General features: G+C 39.4%; 1 protein-coding gene across 1 annotated transcript in view; it reads right to left on the bottom strand.

The window, feature by feature from the left end:
* Positions 1–622: 622 nt before the first annotated feature.
* The window catches only part of GALNT16 (polypeptide N-acetylgalactosaminyltransferase 16), a 185,488-nt gene continuing 165,989 nt past the window's right edge, over positions 623–20,121 (bottom strand). Inside the window, exons 14-15 of the mRNA XM_014068864.2 lie at positions 14,873–14,989; positions 623–1,914 (exon numbers count right to left, since the gene is read on the bottom strand). Coding sequence (XP_013924339.1) covers positions 1,777–1,914; positions 14,873–14,989 — 255 coding nt within the window. The 3' untranslated portion in view covers positions 623–1,776. The remainder of the gene's footprint in view (positions 1,915–14,872; positions 14,990–20,121) is intronic.

The following is a 20,121-nucleotide window of genomic DNA, read 5'->3' as shown; positions in this document are numbered from 1 at the left end:
TGTTGTGCAAATGACCAATTCATTAATTAGACTCATAATGACCATTTAAGTGTATCTTATATCTTATGTTACTTTCAAATCAGAGTGGAAAAGAATATAGTTAACCAACTAACAGAAAAGGCCCATGAAATTGTCTCAAATTCAGGTTTGATAACTAAGACCTAGTACTTTTGCATATGGCTTCCTCAGTTGGTAAACAGGTTGACATTCTGCTGATGTCAATACTCAGATCCATTGACATACAGATGGTGTTTAGTTCAATTCTGCATGCATCTATTTAGAATAACTTTCACTTTATTTGGTTGACTTTGTAAGAAGAGAGATGTGTGAGTCTATGGTAGTCAAAAACTGGAAGAGATCTGGCGGCACCTTTTCTAACTAACCAATTTTATTAAAAGGCATAATATTTGTGAACTGCAGTTCATTTCATCAGATGCATTATGATAGAGTGAGATGCAGCGACTGAAAGTTTATGCCTTTTAACATAATTAATTAGTTGGCAAAGATGCTACCAGGCTCCTTTTGATCTATTCAGTTGAGATTCCCAAGCAAATGTTCATAAAAATTGCTTTCATAAATGAAGTCAGAGCAAGCATTTTGCCATCAGTAAAGGCACCAAGGATCACACTCTTTGCACTTTACTAGGCGATATGGAATTATTGTGAGAATCTTGGCCAACAGTCCAGGTTCATATATTTCAGCGAGCACATACACACATAAAGAAAAAGAGCTTTGTTTTGGGCTTGGCTCCAAAAGATTCCCCCAGACAGAACTAGGCTGAGAAATAGGCGATAGGCCCTTAGGAAGAAATCCAATTTTGATTAACCTAAAAGGACTGAGTGGAAAAGTACAAGCACAAGTTGACCCTTTGGCCATCAGCCCAAGCTGTGTTTGCAAAAATACAGAATTGTTATCATGAGCTGCCATTTCCCCACACTTGTATGCCAAGCACATATTAATGAAAGCAGAAGGAAATAATATGTGTTCTCTCCAGAGGGTAGAAAAAGGGACCCTTTTGTTGATGTACTTTTTAACAATATTTCTGTGCTTCAGGTTTAAAGCATAAGAAACATACCAGATACCTCTCTGGTATGAAGACCGGTTTAGCTTTCTTCCTGAAGTTTTATCAATCCTACCTGCAGGAGAAACCAAGGGACCCTTTCTCTGCAAGGGATGATATCAATCTGCTCCAGTAATCAAACACATTCAAAAAATAAAAACAAAAAAAGCTTTACCTCTGCCTCAATTTTCCTCAATGATGCACTTCTCCATAACCGAGCCCGCCCCCTTTCCTTGCTGTCCTTTCCATAAATCAAGCAGTATGACACACATGCAAAATGAGAGGTGACATGTCTGAAATCAAGCAAACTCATCAGGAGTTCACATCAAGCATATAGTCACAGACATCAACTGCAGCAACTCCAGGGGATCATAGACCACAGGTTTCTCTGGAGACAAAGGAATGGAAGGGAACTGCTGTCAATCAAGCTTAAAACACATATTGGTTACTGAGACAGATTCTTCCACACCCAGTTCCCACCGTTACTCAAAGTGGGACAAGACGGGCCATTTCGACTGATGTTGCCATACAGCTTCGACTTCTTCTTTAACATAAATCCAAAAACAGTGACATTTCATCTGAAATGGTTATTGGCTGAGGATCATAGTCAAAACATTTAGGTTTAAAGAAAACCAGAATTCATATCCCACCCTATCCCCTTCCGTTCCCAGAGTCTCATGCAAAAAGTATCAGAACCAAAAGGTGCTGGACAACCATCATGTGGCTTGGAGCAGCTCCCACTGTTGACCCAGAATATCCGACTGGCAGATGTTGGTCACTAATTTGCTGGACTCATTTTCTAAGCATAGGCCACTGACAAAATGTTGGATGAAGCTACCTTTCATCTTCCATTTCTGCAAGGAGGAAAGAAGAAAAGAAAAACAATAGCATGTGAAACGTGTCCTCTTCTTTCCTTCATCTCTTGTTTTATCTCTGTGTCCCCAAACACCTATTTACTAATGGAAACAGTAATAATGTAGCAAATTTTTCAATTTCTTCTTTAAGACACAGTATCATTTCATATTTTGATTAGGTCTTTTTCTAATCTCATGGCCTTGGCTGAACTTCACAAGCTAAGCCAGCAAGAATCGGTTAGTGTTTGGGAGTCAGACCACCAGGACAGTCCAACTGGGGATTTGATTTTTTTTAAACCTTATATTTAAGACCCCAAAAAACAAACCACTCTTACATTGTGAGCAGGAAAACCACATAGAAGGATTGAGCTTAAACTCAAGGAGATTCTACTTCAGATTCAGGACCTATCCATCCATGAAACAGTCTTATTTCTCAGCAAACCCTCTTTTTTGATAAAGGAGCACAAAATCCATTAGCCAGTCTTGATGGAAACATCAAGGTTGTTTTCCTTTAAAGAGTGGAACAAACAAGGAGTTTGTATTCCAGTTCTAGCTGAGGAATTTAGAAACACACACACACACACAACCACTGACATTAGATTGCTTTTTCTCCTTGGTAAATCTTCTGTTTTTGGTGAACTGTCATGCTCTCACATATACCTTAGTATCAGTTTTTCAACTGTATTGTATACAATACAAATGTAATACAACTGTATTGTAGCTAGGACAGACCTTTAGAGCATAAGGACGCAAGTGGGGACCCGATGTTTTCCTAGATGGATTTCTATGTATCTAAAGAGAGAAAGCATCTGTATATTTCCATGGAAATTGCAATAATGAGGTAACATAATCAAGGAGAGAAGCAACTTAGAACTAAGGAGAAATTTCCTGACAGAACAATTCATCAGTGGACCAACTTGCCTCCGGAAATTGTAAATGCTCCAACACTGGAAGTTTTAAAGAAAAGATTAGATAACCATTTATCTGAAGTGGTGTAGGGTTTCCTGCCTAGGCAGGGGGTTGGACTAGAAGAACTCCAAGGTCCCTTACAACTCTGTTATTCTATTCTATTCTATTTCAACATACCCTTTTAATAATTGGATATCTTTACAAGGTATAGATATATTGAAAACTACTGCTGGGTCTCCAGAAAGTTGCAGAGCTCTAAGTATATGTTGTGCTAGAGAGGAACCTGATTGTCTGGATCTTTTCAGTCAGGATTTTTGCCAGGGAAGAGGAGGAAATTATTTGGATTTCTCCGGTGAATGACATGCATTGTTTTAAGCACCATTAACCAGGGTATATTCTGGATCATTTGCAAGGTGGGGCACTGTTCTTAGTTGTTCTGTTTCTTCCTGAGTGGGCAATCGCAATAGGGGAGAAAAGGAGGTCACTTGTGGGGTGCCACAGGGTTCATCTCTCTTCCACCATAATAATTTTACACTGATATAAAGCCATGCAGAAGACATTCATTGGATCACAGTTATGCCTAATTATAAATCACTCCCCAGGATGACACAGATATACTGGAAGTGGGGCTTGGAAGCTGCTAGACTTTGAGATCGAATCTCTGTAAGATTGAAGTGCTGTTGCCCAGAACCATTTGGCATTGTAGGATTCTGGACTGGGAAGTCCATCTTAAAATAGCAAATCTGCCTTAGAGGTCCTCCTACAGGTACTATTAGATAGTGTGGAAGGTCTTTTGGCTAATTTTCACTGGTGTACCAATTGCATCTCTTCATGAAGCATGATGCCCTGGGAGCTGTTACCCATACCCTCAGAACCTCTTAGCTATATTACCACAATGTGTTGAACACACAATGCTATCTTTCAAATCTACCCAAGAGTTACATCTGATACAGTTGGTTTCTTGGAATCTTCACACAGAACCAACCATCCAGTTCATTCATCCCAAATGCGTAGGCTGAAAAAGTTCCCTATGTCAGACTGAAGTTGTGGGCGGGTGTAGAGTAATATGCTTTTTTAAAAATGCTCTTTTATTATGGAATAGGTTACCTCAGAGGTGGTAATCAGCAGGTTCTGACCAGTTCTGGAGAACCTGTAGTGGAAATGTTGAGTATTTCGAAGAACTGGTAAATACCACCTCCGACTGCCGCTGCCCCCATCTATTCTCTGGCTCCTGAGTCCAGTTGATCGGGAGGAAATGGGGATTTTGCAGTAACCTTTCCCTGCCACACCCACCAAGCCATACCATGCCCAGTAAGCCATGCCCACAGAACTGGTAGTAAAAAAAAAATCGAATCCCACCACTGGGTTACCTCCAGTGGTCTGAAAGGCTGTTCAGATAATTTTTAATGTTTGAGGGACTCTGCTTTTTTCTGACCTTTATTTGAAGTCCCATTCTATCTCACATTTCTTAGATTTTTTGGTGATCTCCCACTCAAATAATAACCACTTTTGACATGCTTCATTTTTTTTTGGGGGGGGGGGTAGGTGTTGCTGTGTGCTGTTGGTGCCTGCTGCAGTTCTACTTAAGTTTCTTATGTGTAATACTAACCTCCCTTTAGCCAGTTAACATACAAACAAGTACAGTAACTGACGTTAATATAGTAGACCATTTCCATGGTTGTGATTCTGCTCACTTATACTGTACAAATCAATCTATGAGCAAGCGCTATCTGAAGCCTACACCTGTTTTATTGATCTGAGAAAAGGCAGTAGAAAAGAGAGGAAGCGCACCGGTAATTTTTGCATTAACAGCTGGATATTGCTTAACTGTTTCATCTGCCCTGTGACTTTACCTAAATCGTATGTTATGGGAAATGGAGATCCAATCCCTTCTGCCCCAGATAGCTGGCTTTGTATTTCACTCCTCCTATGTGTTTTGAAGTCAGCTAATATAGCATAATGAAACTTTACAATAAATAGCAATCACAGTATTAAATCAGGGAAGATGAAATTCCAAAATGCAAATTGTGTGGCGTCTGTCATTAAAGAAGTTGACAGTGTTCTGTAGCTGAATGGTTAGAATCCTCTTCTCGGCAGGGCCTTCTGCCTCCATCATCTTCTTTACCAAGACAAAAGATGCTTCATGACAACACACTCTTAGTAGCCTCACATCCCACAGGTATAAAATTGATTCTTGTCTCATCTGCTTGGCTGACAAGGGCAACAAGGGACAAATGGGTAGCTTCTATTGAATGGATGAAATTCATAGGCTGACAGAGCTACATGCAAGGAGAAAATAGCACCATTTAATTGACCTGAACTTTTTTTTTCTTTTTACATTACCGTATTTTCACCCATATAACCCGCGGGTTATATGCGGTTTTTACATGCACAGCGCCCCCCTGCGGGTTATATGCGTGGGCGGGGTATACAGAAAATATTTTACACGATCGGAGGCTTACACGATCGGAGGCTTGCTTCTTTCTCCGTTTCTTCCCCCACCCCGATCTCAGCTGTTTCCTTGTCCTCCGTTCCTTTCCTCTTCCCCAGCGTGCGCAGGCTTCTTTCTCCGTTCCTTCCCCCACCCCGATCTCAGCTGTTTCCTTCTCCTCCGTTCTTTTCCTCTTCCCCAGCGTGCGCAGGCTTCTTTCTCCGTTCCTTCCCCCACCCCGATCTCAGCTGTTTCCTTCTCCGTTCCTTTCCTCTTCCCCAGCGTGCGCAGGCTTCTTTCTCCGTTCCTTCCCCCACCCCGATCTCAGCTGTTTCCTTCTCCTCCGTTCCTTTCCTCTTCCCCAGCGTGCGCAGGCTTCTTTCTCCGTTCCTTCCCCCACCCCGATCTCAGCTGTTTCCTTCTCCGTTCCTTTCCTCTTCCCCAGCGTGCGCAGGCTTCTTTCTCCGTTCCTTCCCCCACCCCGATCTCAGCTGTTTCCTTCTCCTCCGTTCCTTTCCTCTTCCCCAGCGTGCACAGGCTTCTTTCTCCGTTTCTTCCCCCCCCCATCTCAGCTGTTTCCCTTCTTTTACTCGTCGCGGGTTATATGCGTGGGCGGGTTATATGCGTGGGCGGGTTATATGCGTGGGCGGGTTATATGCGTGGGCGGGTTATACGGGAAATATTTTACACGATTCGGAAAACCCGCGGGTTATATGCGTGTGCGGGTTATTTGCGTGGGCGGGTTATATGGGTGAAAATACGGTAATGCTATAGCGCACAATAAATATTTCTCCTAAGTCATTCTTCTCAGGCTAGCATCTAAGCTGTTTTAGAATATCAAGATCTCTGACTGGCTGCCAATATACAGATATTAAATTCTATAAATATCTAATGCAAGGGCCTTTATCAGCTTTTGTCATTAAGGAAAAAAAACAGCTGTATCTGCTTATTCACTTTTTGAAGACATTGTTTTAGTAGCTGCAAACAGCACCAGGGTGCAGTCATACTAGATCAGAGGAGCATTCTTAGAGCATTCTTTGAGGCTGGATCAGTATTGTAGTTCTCCTCCATAGGCGGCCCGGGGGGAGGGGGTGACAGACACCTCCTGCAGCACCATTGCAGCCGAAATGGGGCATGGGGGGGGCGCTGCCTCCCCCTTGCCCTGTTTTTGACCTGGACGACTTCCTACAACACCCTGCCAGCCAAAACGGGGCGGGGGGGGCATGCGTCCCATTTTGGCTGCCAGAGGTACCGCAGGGCGGTCCTTTGTTATTTCCAGGCCCGCCCTACAGGCCATATTTAAGCACCCTCGAGGGCCTTGACATCCCTGTAGTAGATAATTTTTCAATGGCCGAAATAGCTCTTGTTCTGCACCCTTTGAAACAACTCCCTCCCAAAATATGCTTCGGACTCAGGTGCTACTGCTATCTCAACTTGAAAGAAACCTCTATTTGAGCCTGACAAAAAAATTGTGGCTTCTTTAAGGAATCCACCCATTAAAGTTGAAGTTACCCTGAGTGCTGTAAGGATAGAAAAGCAGGATGTTAACCAAACACAGGAATAAACAGTAACAGATAAGAATGATGTGTTCTCCGCTGCTGGAGATGAGGTAGAGGTTGTGCAGTTAACCTAGTCGTTAAGTGAATCTGACTTCCCCATTGACTCTGTTTGTCAGAAGGACGCAAAAGGAGATCAAATGACCTCAGCACACTGCAATTGTCATAAATATGAACCAGTTGCCAACTATCTGAATTTTGATCACATGACCTGAGACATTACAATGGTTGTAAGTGTGTGCTGTAAGTGTGAAAAACAATCATAAGTTACTTTTTTCAATGCTATTGCAACTTTGAACTGCTACTAAACAAACTGTTGCAAATCAGGGACCACCTGTATATACTTTATTATATATACCATTATAAATATATGTACAGTTTATATATATAAATTATATCCCACATCTATTTTCTTGCAGCCATAATTGTGAATTAAATTTACTGTAATAGCTTTCATATGTGCAGTATATTTCATTTTACAGTATAAAAGAAATATGCACATTGCCAGCTTTGTGCAAACTACCCAGAGTCTGTTGGCCATAATAAATTTAATGACAAATTTAAGTAGTAAGTGCTAGGATCAATTGTAAGCTGCTTTTTTCAGTGCTGTTGTAGCTTCAGACAGTTGCTAAATGAGCGGTTATAATTTGAGAATTACCTGTAATTTGAATTTTAATTCAATTAGGACTAGAGCTACTTTGATCACTGAATATAAGACAATTCCTCGAAGTCTCTCTGCAGGTCTCTCTTTCTATCATTATTTGTTTTGTTTTATCTTTCTGAAATGGTTTGGACTCAGAACTCAGCATTTAGATGCTCCTAGTCTTTCTTGTAAACTGCCCCCCTCAGCTAAATTAAGGCATTCTGGCTAATTGTATTTATAATATCTGTATTATTATTATTTGAAATAATTCAAAGGTAATCCCCCATCATTTTAATCTGATTTTAGGAAGGCAATAATATTCTGAACCAGTTTCTGAAGACAGTGAGGAGAAAATTAATCAAATGAAAAGTACTTTTGCTTGAGGAGAAATTAATCCAGGACTAGAATCATTTTATTGTCATGCATTTTAACATTATTTATTTGTTTATACATTGTGTTAAACGATGACCCGAATTAGTTTTGATTGGGTTTGTTTCATCATTAGAAAGAAAAAATTAACTGAAAGTATTTATCAATGTTTACTTCCAGGCTAGGACAATTCATAACTGTTGATTAAGAAATACCTCAGGAAGGAAGGAAAAACATTGAGAATTCTACTTCTGGTAGAAGTAGGCAGAGGCTACTCTTGAGTATCTTTGAGGATCCTTCAAATTGTATACATTTATTTTCGTGTGGTGATAGAGAAGGAATAATCCTTTCCTTCTAGTCATCAAGGAAAACTTGGTCCTATCAGCGACAATTGATCATGATTGTTTTCTGGATTAGGAGACCACTAATCTGTAACCACTTTCAGAGGCAATTGATTCTGTTTATTGGCTTTTCAGTAGCGGGGCCCATAACAGCAAGGTACTCAACAAACATTTTCTCTTGCTAATGAATGATGCTATATAAAAGAATCCCTCCATTAATTGCAGAACTTGAAATACAGCAGCTGTTTTAATAATCATTCAGTTCAGTGAAATCATAAAGTAAGATAGGGGAAAAGAATGAGAATCAAGGGTGGAGAATACATGCAGGGGGCTACATTTCCACAACCCTTGTATCTTGTAATTAGCTAGCTACAAACAATTGGCTTGATTTCATTAATTTCTCCCATATTCCCTGCCATTCCATTTTCAAGATGCCACCCAGGGAGCGGTAACATAACGTAACTATGTTTGAAAATTTGCATCTGATAGCTTTGTTCAGGGTTGGCTCTAGACATTTTGACGCCCCAGGCAAAGTCATGTTCCGATTCCCCCCTGTAGTTTGGCTCATTTTCTCATTTTGTAGGGTTTTCAAAAAGGCACCCTCTTGTTTCTTTCTTTTCTTTGAGTTTTTGAGCTTGATACATATGATTTTCATTCCTGGATAACTTTTCTCTTTTCTCAGGCATTTCTTTCTATTTACTATGGAATGGAATGGAATAGAATAGAATAGAATAGCATGCATGCGCACATGTGCAATGATCAGCTGTCCTTCGCATGCATGGCAATGCCAAAAACCCGCCTGTGCATGCGTGCCGGCCAGCTGATCGTCGGGCGCGCATGCATGCTAGAACCCGGAAGTTAGGCTTTTCCAAAGTGCGGCAACAACGAGCAACATTTCTGTGCAACCTTTTTGACACTCGGTGCAGAAACAGTTCACCATCACTGCCCTAGTCCTTCTCTTAGTTAGACTAGTCATATCCAGTTCCCACAATTATTCATTGTATACTTTAGCCTCCATTCCCCTAATCATCTTTGTTGATCTTCTCTGCACTCTTTCTAAAATCTCAACTTTTTTACGTTGTAATCACAATATTTATAGTATTTACCCAAAATTTACCCTCCTGAATACAGGAAACTTCTCCCACTCTTTCAAAGGCAGAATAAGAAAAATAAATATTAGAAACTCATACAAAATTTCTATGTTATCAATCAGAGCTGAAATCAATTTTGGAGAATTCCCTACCTTCCTATAACTGTGATTAATTGGGGTGAGGTGCCCATATACTGGTCAGAAACCATATTCAGAAAATGACAGGAATAAAAGAAGCAATAATATTAATAGAGTTGATAGCTACTGATTAAATTAATTGCCTGTAAAATAAGGCATACAATTTATAAAATTAATCAATCCTTTATCTTCACGCACACACAGATGCATCCCTTTTTCAGCAGAAGTAGCAGATGAGGAAACAGATCAGAGATGGGGTATTTAAGGAAGGGGATCCTTCAGCACAGCATGACAAAGGAAAGAAAAGTGGGGAAAACAAATCTGAATGGAGATGAACAGGAGGTTGAGGAATTATCCAGGGAAGATAGAGAGATGCTTTTTAGAGGAAGAGCATCTGCTGTGAGACAAAAAAAAAAAAAAAAGAGGAAGAAGTTTCTTTGCTTTTGCCTCCCTGAGCACTGAGATCTCTAGAAAAATGGTTTGGAGTTCAGCAATGATGCAGGTTCCCTCCATGGACTTCAACCTTTCTACTCCTAAATGAGATTTAAAAAATTCTCCTTTAGGCAGTTTCTGTTTCAGTAAAACCTGTTTCCTTACAAGAGGATCAACTTCTATTTTGTTTATGGCTTTGATGTCATTCGGGAAGCCAACAGAAGCAGCAATAGCACTTAGCATTTAGCCTTGTATACTACCCCATAGTGCTTTGCAGCATTCTCTGGATGGTTTACAACTGTCAGTATATTGCCCCAACAATCTGGGTCCTCATTTTATTGACCTTGGAAGGATGAGTCAACCTTGAGCTTCTCAGGATTGGACTCTAGGCTGTGGGCAGAGTTAGCCTACAATACTGCATTCTAACCACTGAACCACCAAGGCTCCCAGTGTTATGTACTCTTATTTTGCCTCTCCACTTGATAATTTATCAGCTGTATTCTGCATCATTTGCAGTTTTTAAACACCTTATGTAGCGTATAAAACTCAAAAGAGGTTTCTAAGGGCATGGATCCAAGCTATCTTGCTCCAATTCAAATAGGTAAATGTAGCTAAGTTTTCCATGCTATTGAGATGATCTGCATTCCTAGCAAGAGACAGAAATTAGGGAGAATCCCAAGTGATAGACATGCTTTTTGAGAGAGAGAGGAAAGGAGGGGGGAATGAGAGGGAGAGGGAGAGGGCGGGAGGGATGCATCACTAAAAACTGGCAAATTTCTCATCTCTAAACCTGGAAAACACAGTACATCTATGATATCTAAATTCATTTTCAGTCCACCAGACTTCATCCCTAGCTCTAAGCAACTATGAAGACCTGCTACAGGTAAGAAGAGAAATAGAGGCGAGTATTATATACTGACACCACATTTGAAATGGTCTCTTCAGTGATGTCATGCAAATACTGAACAGCACAGGAGAATGATTAGATCCTTGTGAGACCCATAACATGAGATACAAATTTCCTTTTTTTGCTACCTAGTGGATGAGAGAGCAGATAATAAAAACAGACATGACTGCACATTGTTACTAGCTTTGACCCAATTCCACTTTCAAACCAATTGAGAAAAGCACTATAACAGTTTGCTCTTGAATTCCTGCAACTGCTATTGTGATAGGAGCTTTGAAAACATTATAACCCAACACCTTTCAACATGCGATGCTGAAGAAGTGACAGGGAGAAATGATTTTTTGTGTGGAGCATCACATGGATTCTATAAAATAACAGGAAAAAAATAGTGGAAATAAGAAAGTCAATAGACAGAGCCACTGCCATGTCTAGGAAACTGGTTTCTGTATTGTAGCTATTCCTTGCCTTAATATTTCCCAGAATGATCTTTCCATGGTGGAGACCATATGGTACATGAAAAGAATACCATAAAATTATTCACATATGAGCCAATGTAAGACATATTGCTTACTTAATACCAAGACTGGGTTTGGAAAACAGTTCTTCAATGGCTCTGATTATTCCTGGGTGCTGTAATTTCAAAAGAGGATAGCTTCTGTCACTCAGACTAAGGGGGAAAATGTAGAGTTTTCAGAGCTGTGGACTTTGATTCAATGTCTGTGTGGATGATTTTTGTAGTTTTGTCCTTTTTCTTCACCTAAATCTTCCAGGAAAGAGATGGGGTATTTCAATTTGAATATGGATAGGGTATTGGAAAGTATGATGAAAATCAATCTGCAATATGCGTGATAGGACGACAAAGTCAATTAACCTGGACAGTGGTGTAGAAGTGGTGTAGAAGTGATTCTGCTTGGATTTGCACTTTCCCTGAAAACTCAGATGAGAAACCTGGAAGAAGACTTGTATATGGTCATATGTGGAGAAGCCCATTGAATGGCATAAATCAGGAGTACTTTTTTAAAATCAGTGAAGATAATTGCAGCAAGACCAAGCCTCAATTATCCATGTGTTAGGTATTCCCAAATTGTATTAGCATAACACTTTACATGCTAATGCTTCTGTAACTGACTGAAAAATTGCAGCTAGGTGAAAATATGATTGACCAGGTAGAAAGATGTCTATAGAAAGACATTTGCTCACCAGCTTAATCAGCTGTTTCTATGCATATTCAAGACCTACATGGTTTATATGAATGCATGACTCCATCTACATTACCCTCTCTGATCACAGTTGAAATCAGCTTTGAAATTGGCATTGTTTGCTTCCCTGATTTGTAGGAATACTTTTGGATGATAATACTATAATGGCTCCCGAGCTTTGAAACTACCTTTCCTTCACTATTTAGTGGCTGGGTTTACACTTGCCTGAAGCCATAATGGAGTTAGCTTTTTTGTAGCTCAGCATAAGATATGGCTCCAGACATTATGGTTGTGAATTGTGGCTTGTGTCTAATGTGTGCATCCAATCAACTGAGACAGTTTCTCCTAGTCCAGGAGAATCTTGGAAATTGCAGGCTGCTGTCCTCAAGCGGAGGTGTGATTTGATATCATGCTTCATTATAAAAAAAATCAGCTAAAAGTGGTAGGCAGCGTTACCAGCAAAGTGTCAGTTGTTTGAAAAACTGAAGGATTGCCTCAACTCCTGCTGCAAGAAAGGTCTTAAGAGCAGGCATGAAATCTGCTTACTTTCGCTACCGGTTTGGAACCGGGAGCACGTGCTCACTTAGCTCGCGCAGGGTGCTTCTGCACATGCACAGAACCATGATGATGTCTGGGCATGTGGGCGGAGCCTCTCACGGCCACTACTACCAGTTTGCCTGAACTGGGGTGAACCGACAGAATACCACCTCTGCTTAAGAGGTTATTGGAGGCCTACTTCATGGCTAGTACACATGTAGCAATCACCTACAGGGTAGATCACCTGTAGCCCTAAGTTCATCTATGAGAGCTTTCATGATATGCATTTGGCGATTCCTCACATTAGCCAGTTCTCTTTGTGAACGTCTGCTTAGGCTTCCTGTGGTTTTAAAAACACAAAAGTCTTTGTTTAATGCTTCCAAGACCCACAATTGATTAAAATGTCTTGAAAAAACTGACAGTGTTGGATCTAAAGAAGGGACTATTCATAATTCTTAAAGTTTGCCAACAACTAGATCAAAAAGGTTTCTAACTTTAATATCAAGCTGATCACAGTTGTTTGACAATCACAGATAAGTGCCATTCTAACAGGAAATGCTGAGCTTAACACAGTAATTAAAAGCTACAGGAAAGCTGCCAGTAGCAGGAATCAAGATTCTTTTTCTTTGTATATAGGATTAAAATCAAATGTTCTTATTACATTTGCTACATTAGCAGGATGCAATTTAAGGCAGTTCTTCCCACCTCTTCCATTTGCTTTCAATTTTTTTCTTCCTAAAGGCCATTTAGAGGTTCATAAATTGTATTTTTTGCTGCATGTGGTAGTAACTGCAACAGCCACAAACCTTTCTCAGAAACTACACATCAGAAGTGTTTTTTTTAAAAACTCACTCCAGTATGCAACTGGAATTATGCTTTTTCACAATGCAGCAACATTTGAAGGATATTCAAATGGGGAAGAATAGGATGACATTAGTGGCAGGCACCAATTGGGTCTTTAATGATATACCGGTAATAGCTTCTAAATGAAGCCCTAATATGATGTAATCTACCTAATACTTGAGGGAATGATATATCAGGAAGTGGTGGGAAATGGTGGCTGATTGATGATGGCTTTCTCTGCTACATTGTTGTCGGTATCTTTGACTGATGTTTTTAATTGTACAATTATTATTTTTTTAGTTTTTATGATGCATTTTTATTACCTCACTTTCTGTGCAATGGGTGGCTATATAAATGTGATAAATAAATTCTCTCAGAAAGATCCACGGCTCAACATTTAATTCTTCACTCCAGAAACTTGAGTTTCAAGGTTAAAAACATTGCCTGCACTAGTTCTCCATATGCATACAGAGTCACAGTAAAAGCAGGAATCCAGATGTCTTTATTTGAGGCTGTTCTTCTGGTACAGGAATCATTTTCCCCCAAGTATAAGATGTTCTACAAAATAGCAACCCACTTCACTGCTTCAGATCTGTTTGAAGGCAATAAGCATTTCTCTTTAATTGTGTGAAACATTTTTCCACTCCTAATGTTTGTAATATACTGATTTTTTTAAAAATATATTAATATTTATCATTTATTGTTCTTTTATATGTTTTTAGAGTAGACTGCTCTTTGATACTCAATTTTTGGGGTTCCATAAACAGTGGAATTATGATGGGGTTCATTTATGGAGAAAAATACAAAGCTTGATATATTATTCGCACAACAGCTCCTTTAAAAATAGTAATAAAATAATAGTCCAGCCATCAACCTGGTTGCTTCCTCACTTCTCTTCAATTACATTACATTTAAAAAATGTTTTTAATTCATTGTCCATTTTTCTTAGTTCAGGAATGAAGAAGATAATCTATAGAAAAGCCATAGCCTTGTGATTTTTTAAAAACTGTTCTCCAATGGTTCCCTCTAGCAAAATGTCCAGGATCATTTGTGAATACTGCATTCATGCATTCTTACTAAAGAACGGGGAAGTTAGGCATGAAAGACAGATGATGGGCTTTGCCATTTTACTAAGTTCCTCTTTTTATCAAGTTAATGCATTTGAATGTGCATCTTTTCCAGGTGGCTTTTACATGCATCATTTTTGCTTTTCCTACATTTCACTAAAACAAGTAAATAGACTGCCTCTAAAGTTCGATCAAGCAGAAGGTCTTTTACTGCATTACACCAATCCCAAACTCAGTGAACTCTAATGCAAAGCTCTGCACATTACCACTCAGGGCTAATTAGAGAGAACAGTTTACTCAGAACAAGTCTGCCTAGTGTTTTTCTGGTAAAAGGTTTGGACCATTATGGATGACCATATATCAGACCATATATCAAGAATCAGAGATGGTTTCTCATCTTCAGATCCCGCGAATCATCCTTCCAAATGCATTGTAAAAATTAAGGCTAGAACAGCCCAGCAACTCAAGTGTCAGTAAAGTCTGTGTAATACTGTACCTGTCTGCCATCTTTCTGGTTGCATGCCTCGACTGTGACCTGTGAGCCAGTAGAAAAGGAGGTGATTGAGAGGCATTTGTCCTGCTGTCTGATTAAAGGGTCACTGAAAATCCACTCCTTTGGGGGCAGAAAGCAAGAAGAGAATTTAGCATAATGTGATGGCACAGGGGTCCCCAACCCCCAGGCTGTGGCCCACTACTGGGTCGTGGCCAATTCAGAATTGGGCTGCACGAGTGGCTGGCCAGAGTGCAAAGGTCAACTTGTAACCCAGCAGGCACTTGTACATGTGCGCGCCAGCCTGCCAGTTGCACAAGTCAAGCTGCATGCGTGCATGCTGGCCTGCCGCTGGTGTGGCCCAGTTCCCCTCTCCCCACCTCTAAGCCTCAAAGGTTGGAGACTGCTGTGATAGTAGAACATTGCCTCAATCATACCTGCTAAATCTATAGCTTTCATTTGGAATAGAAAGCCTGATTCAAACATTTTCCCCTCTTAACATACCATTGCCTTTCAGCAGTTATCTGCCAGGGAAGGAGAAAAATGACCTAAATCAGGAAAATGGCGTACTGTTTTCAGAAGAATCTGTAATTGCAGCAGCATTTTTGTATTGCTATTGTTATTATCAATGCTTGCAAAAAGTAATTGTCGGTTTCCATTGTAACAAAAGCCCTCAAGGCTCTTAGGAAATCAGCTGTCTGCTTTCAAGGTTTATCTAATGCATTGGCTAAGTTAGTGCTGGGAGTGAGTTTGTGGGAATAACACTTATTTATTTGTTTATTACTTTATTACTTGTTTGCTACTTCTGTTTGCAAAAAATCCAAATTGAATAAACAAACAAACAAATGTTATTCACAGCTATGCTCTTAATATCTACCCAGCTTAACCCCGAGAATGCCTCGAGAAAGGAATGGTCCCAGGTACTTTCTTATGGCCATTAGTGATCCCTCTACCAAACCATCTAGTTTTGATCTGCCTTGTTTTGTCTAAATGAAATTGGACCGAATTAGATTTGATAGATATGGAATAAGTGCCTCTGCCCTGTATCAGTGGGGATGGAAAGATTCCCCTTGTTTGGAATGTGGTGCTGATATGCAAACTGCTAAACGCATTGTGCAATATTGTCTATGACATACATTCTCTGGTTCTCTAGAAGATCTGCATGAAGTAATGCCAAAGATGGTTACCTGGATAGCTTACTTGGACATCCAGTTATGAGACCACTACTGTGCCCCCATAGAAAGTTTACTTAAAATTATGTGGACTGTGTATATATGTTTACTTCTCTTGTATTATGTTCTCATCATACACTAAATAAATAATAATAATTCATTTTGGATGCCAACCAATGCCAACAGATCATTAAACTTGGCTAAAAATGATGGGAGAAAATGTTGCTATTCTATCTGTGTTAAATAGAAGAACTCTGCTGGTTTAATAGAGCAAGCTCAATTAAGCCAGATATTGCTGATGTTCTTGGCAGCTGCCATCATTTTAAAAAGCATTGTCCCATGGACTGGAATTGTTTACACTGTGTTTACCAGTATATAGAAATTTCTGTGATGCAAACTCTGCACACACATAGAATAAGTATGTTTTAATTTTTTTTAAAAGAGGGTCAATATCCATATAAACCACTCAGAGATGATATTTTTAAAGGTCAGTTTTTGAGTACAAAGCCTTTTTAAAAAGGCAAGAAACTATTTGCATAAGTGAAAGTTCAAATACGGAATGAGAGTGAAATCATGATCTAATTTGGAAAATACCAACTTGGGCACTTTTATTTATTTAGCTTTGAAGCTACTCAACTCCACACCAACATTGAGCAGTCTACAAATAAAGAAAACAAAGTATTTTAAGAAAAAAGATGTTTCTGAAAATAATCTGGTATTATTAAAATAATTCTAAATTCCTCACTTCACAGGGACTTTGTAGCATTCTAGTTAGTCCACTCTAATTGGACAATTTTTAGGACTATCTAGTCTCCTGAAAAATATGGTCTACTAACAGAATGGAGGGAAAGGAAATTATTACTACTTTTTATGGTAGTGTACCACAAAGTTTCCATTCTCTCTGATTGTCTATAACTGCACTAAATCATCTCTAAAATGCTGCACCCTTTAACACTCTGGAAAGGTGGACTGGGGTCTATAAACACCATAATGTTTCTTCTTCTCCTCTTTCTACCAATAAGAATATTTTGGCAGGAAGTGAGCTGGATCCATTTCATTTACCGGTCCAAAGATTTTAGTTTTCTTCATTGCCTACTTTTGGCAAAGGCTAAACTACAATAGACTCTGCCCCTTAACTTCTGGAGCAGAAAATAATCTTTAAAAATAATCTTATACAATAGGAGAACATCTCAGCCAGCTTTTAATCTATTTCATCAGCTGTTGTCTATGGTGTCACAATATGCAATGGATCATTAGGGATGCATTTCAACACCCTTAACAAACCAAACAAGAGTAAAAACCAACTTCATTGATTTATCCTCTCACCTAAAAACTATCCTTTCCCATAGACAATTGACATATGCTCTCTTTGTTTAAATAATTCCCTGGACATAGATACAGTTCAATGAACTTCAGCCATTTCAAATAAACACAAAATAGCTCAACAAGTCAAATGAAAGAGCAGGCTGGATGCCGTCTGCTGCTCACTCATTCCCAAATAATGAACAGATGTGAGGGAGCTTTTGCTGGCATCTGGTATTGTATTGTAACCTTTTCCTTACTCAAGTGGCTAGCATCTAAAACAGTGTTTCTCAACCTTGGCAACTTGAAGATGACTGGACTTCAATTCCCAGAATTCCCCAGCCAGCGAATGCTGGCTGGGGAATTCTGGGAGTTGAAGTCCAGACATCTTCAAGTTGCCAAGGTTGAGAAACACTGATCTAAAATAATTATCAGGAAAAATCCTAAATTTAGACAATGGTATTAATTTATACCATTTTGTTCTATCATTCCTTAGACCAGGGGTGTCAAATTCAATTTCATTGACGGCCGCATCAGCGTTGTGTTTGACCTTGGGAGTTGGGGTGGGGGTGGCCAGCTATACGTCACTTGTGTCAAGGGTCCTTGTGGGGGGCCAAGAGCTCTGCCAGCAAAAATGAGCTGTTTCCAGGGTGGCCCTGCAAGTCAAGACTAAGCAGCCCGCGAGCCAGATCTGGGCCCCGGGCCTTAAGTTTGACAACCCTGCCTTAGACTATATAACTGTTTTATTGCTATCCATAAGAAATTGCAGAGGCAGGCGCTAATATTTCAAGCTATTTCTGCATATTTTCAACTGACGTTTACTTAAATACAGTACAGTGATATATAATCTATTCGAGAGAAAAAAATGAACTCAGATTTAGCTTAGTATATTCTCTAGACAATTTGTCATCATTTATTTCCCAACATAATGCTCAGAGCTACCCCCAGTCCAATGCCCTCTCTGACTTCTTACATTTTAAAGAATTCTTTTAATTTCTTTTATAGGAAACTGGCATGCTGCCAGCATAATTTTCATATCTAGGAATGCTTCTGGGCCCAAATGAGCTTCAAAAGATTTTTTACAGAATAAAAATAATGAGTAGCAGCATTTGGGCACTTAAATTGGAAGTACGCTCACTGGCATGGAAAAAGGACAAAGATAAACAGAGGTAATGGAGAAAATACCTAGAATAATAGATTGGGAAAATTTATTAATTGATTTCTAGTGATTTTATCTTTCAAGGCGGTAATTTTTGGAATAGGTAAGTCATTTGTAAAAATTCTATGATAAATTCTTAATGCTGCATCCACAAACATTGGGGAATCCCTGAAGAATTTCACATCATTTCAATATAAAATTCATCTTGTGCAGCAGCATCTTTGACTGTTACACCCGTGTTACCTGTGGTAATGTATGAAACAGAACTTGCCACAGTATAAATATGGAAAAGCTGTTTGATCTGGTAATTTAAAATTGACAGTATTTTTTTTTTTAATTTTCCTTCAGGAAGCACTGCCCTTGTAAGCATTTCAGGGAATCTATCTGTATAAACATGATAAAGATAAATGCATAATACAGTCTTCACTGTTCATGTGTGCAAAAAAATGACACCAATATTCTTAGAATATGTACTCATTTCATATTCTCTTTCTTCACAGACTGAGTTTTATAGGGAAGAGGTTGCTTCTGAAACAACTTTAAGAAAAAAGATCTTGACTTTCAAAATATCATCATTATCATACTCTAAAACAGTGGTTCTCAACCTTCCCAATGCCGCGGCCCTTTAATACAGTTCCTAATGTTGTGGTGACCCCCAATCATAAAATTATTTTCGCTGCTACTTCATAACTGTAATTTTGCAATTTTCCGATGGTCTTATGTGACCCCTGTGAAAGGGTCATTCGACCCCCAAAGGGGTTGCGACCCACAGACTGAGAACCACTGCTCTAATAGAAAAGTTTTCCACCCCATCTAAGACTCACTTAGGTAAGATGGGTGGCTGTACAAGCTGAATAATTTTTTTTAAAATCCTATTCTACACTCATGGTTGTCTATAGCTTTCTTTCTTTCTTTCTTTCTTTCTTTCTTTCTTTCTTTCTTTCTTTCTTGTCTTGTCTTGTCTTGCACAACTGATGGATGCAGCAAGAACTTATTATGTTATGTTGTACTTAAATTTGTCTTGAGGGTCTTCTAAATAAATATTTGTATCTGGGTCACTTCTAATTTGCTTTTCCATCCTTCCTCACAGCTTTCTTAATGCCACAGATTTGACCTTTGGTTGCCCTGTGCAGATGATATTCCTATCTTGCTGGAACTTTTGGAACCAGATTCAGTGCGAGGCACACCGAATGGCTGTCTTTTTCCTTCAGCTTTGTAGTGAATGGCTGAAGGCAATTCTAATTTTGTAAGCTGTCCAGAGTCAGTTGGTTGAGATGGGTGGCTATAGAAATTTGAATTAATTAATAAATAAATTTGAAGGATTGAATAAAAATCAGCCAGTTTCATCTAAATGTTAAAGCATTGGGCCAGGCATGAAGAAACCCTTGGATGAAAAACCAGCTAGTTGACTTTGGACCAGTCATTCTCTCTCACTTCTAAGGAGGCGGCAATGACAAATCACTCTGAAAAGCTTGGCAAAAAAAACTTGCATGGAGCTTTTTGTCGGTGAAGTTGACAGGAGTCAAGTCTGACTCAAAGGACCCCCATCTCCCCTCTCCCCAAATCAGCAGATAGTTGATGAAAAGACAAGCAATGTTTATTCAGGGATTCGGAAAAAAAAG

Source organism: Thamnophis sirtalis, unplaced genomic scaffold, assembly GCF_051295495.1.
Source record: "Thamnophis sirtalis isolate CommonGarterSnake01/CBP01778 unplaced genomic scaffold, rThaSir2_p1.2 scaffold_1, whole genome shotgun sequence".
Classification (NCBI taxonomy): domain Eukaryota; kingdom Metazoa; phylum Chordata; class Lepidosauria; order Squamata; family Natricidae; genus Thamnophis; species Thamnophis sirtalis.
This window is presented reverse-complemented; position numbering and strand designations above follow the sequence as displayed.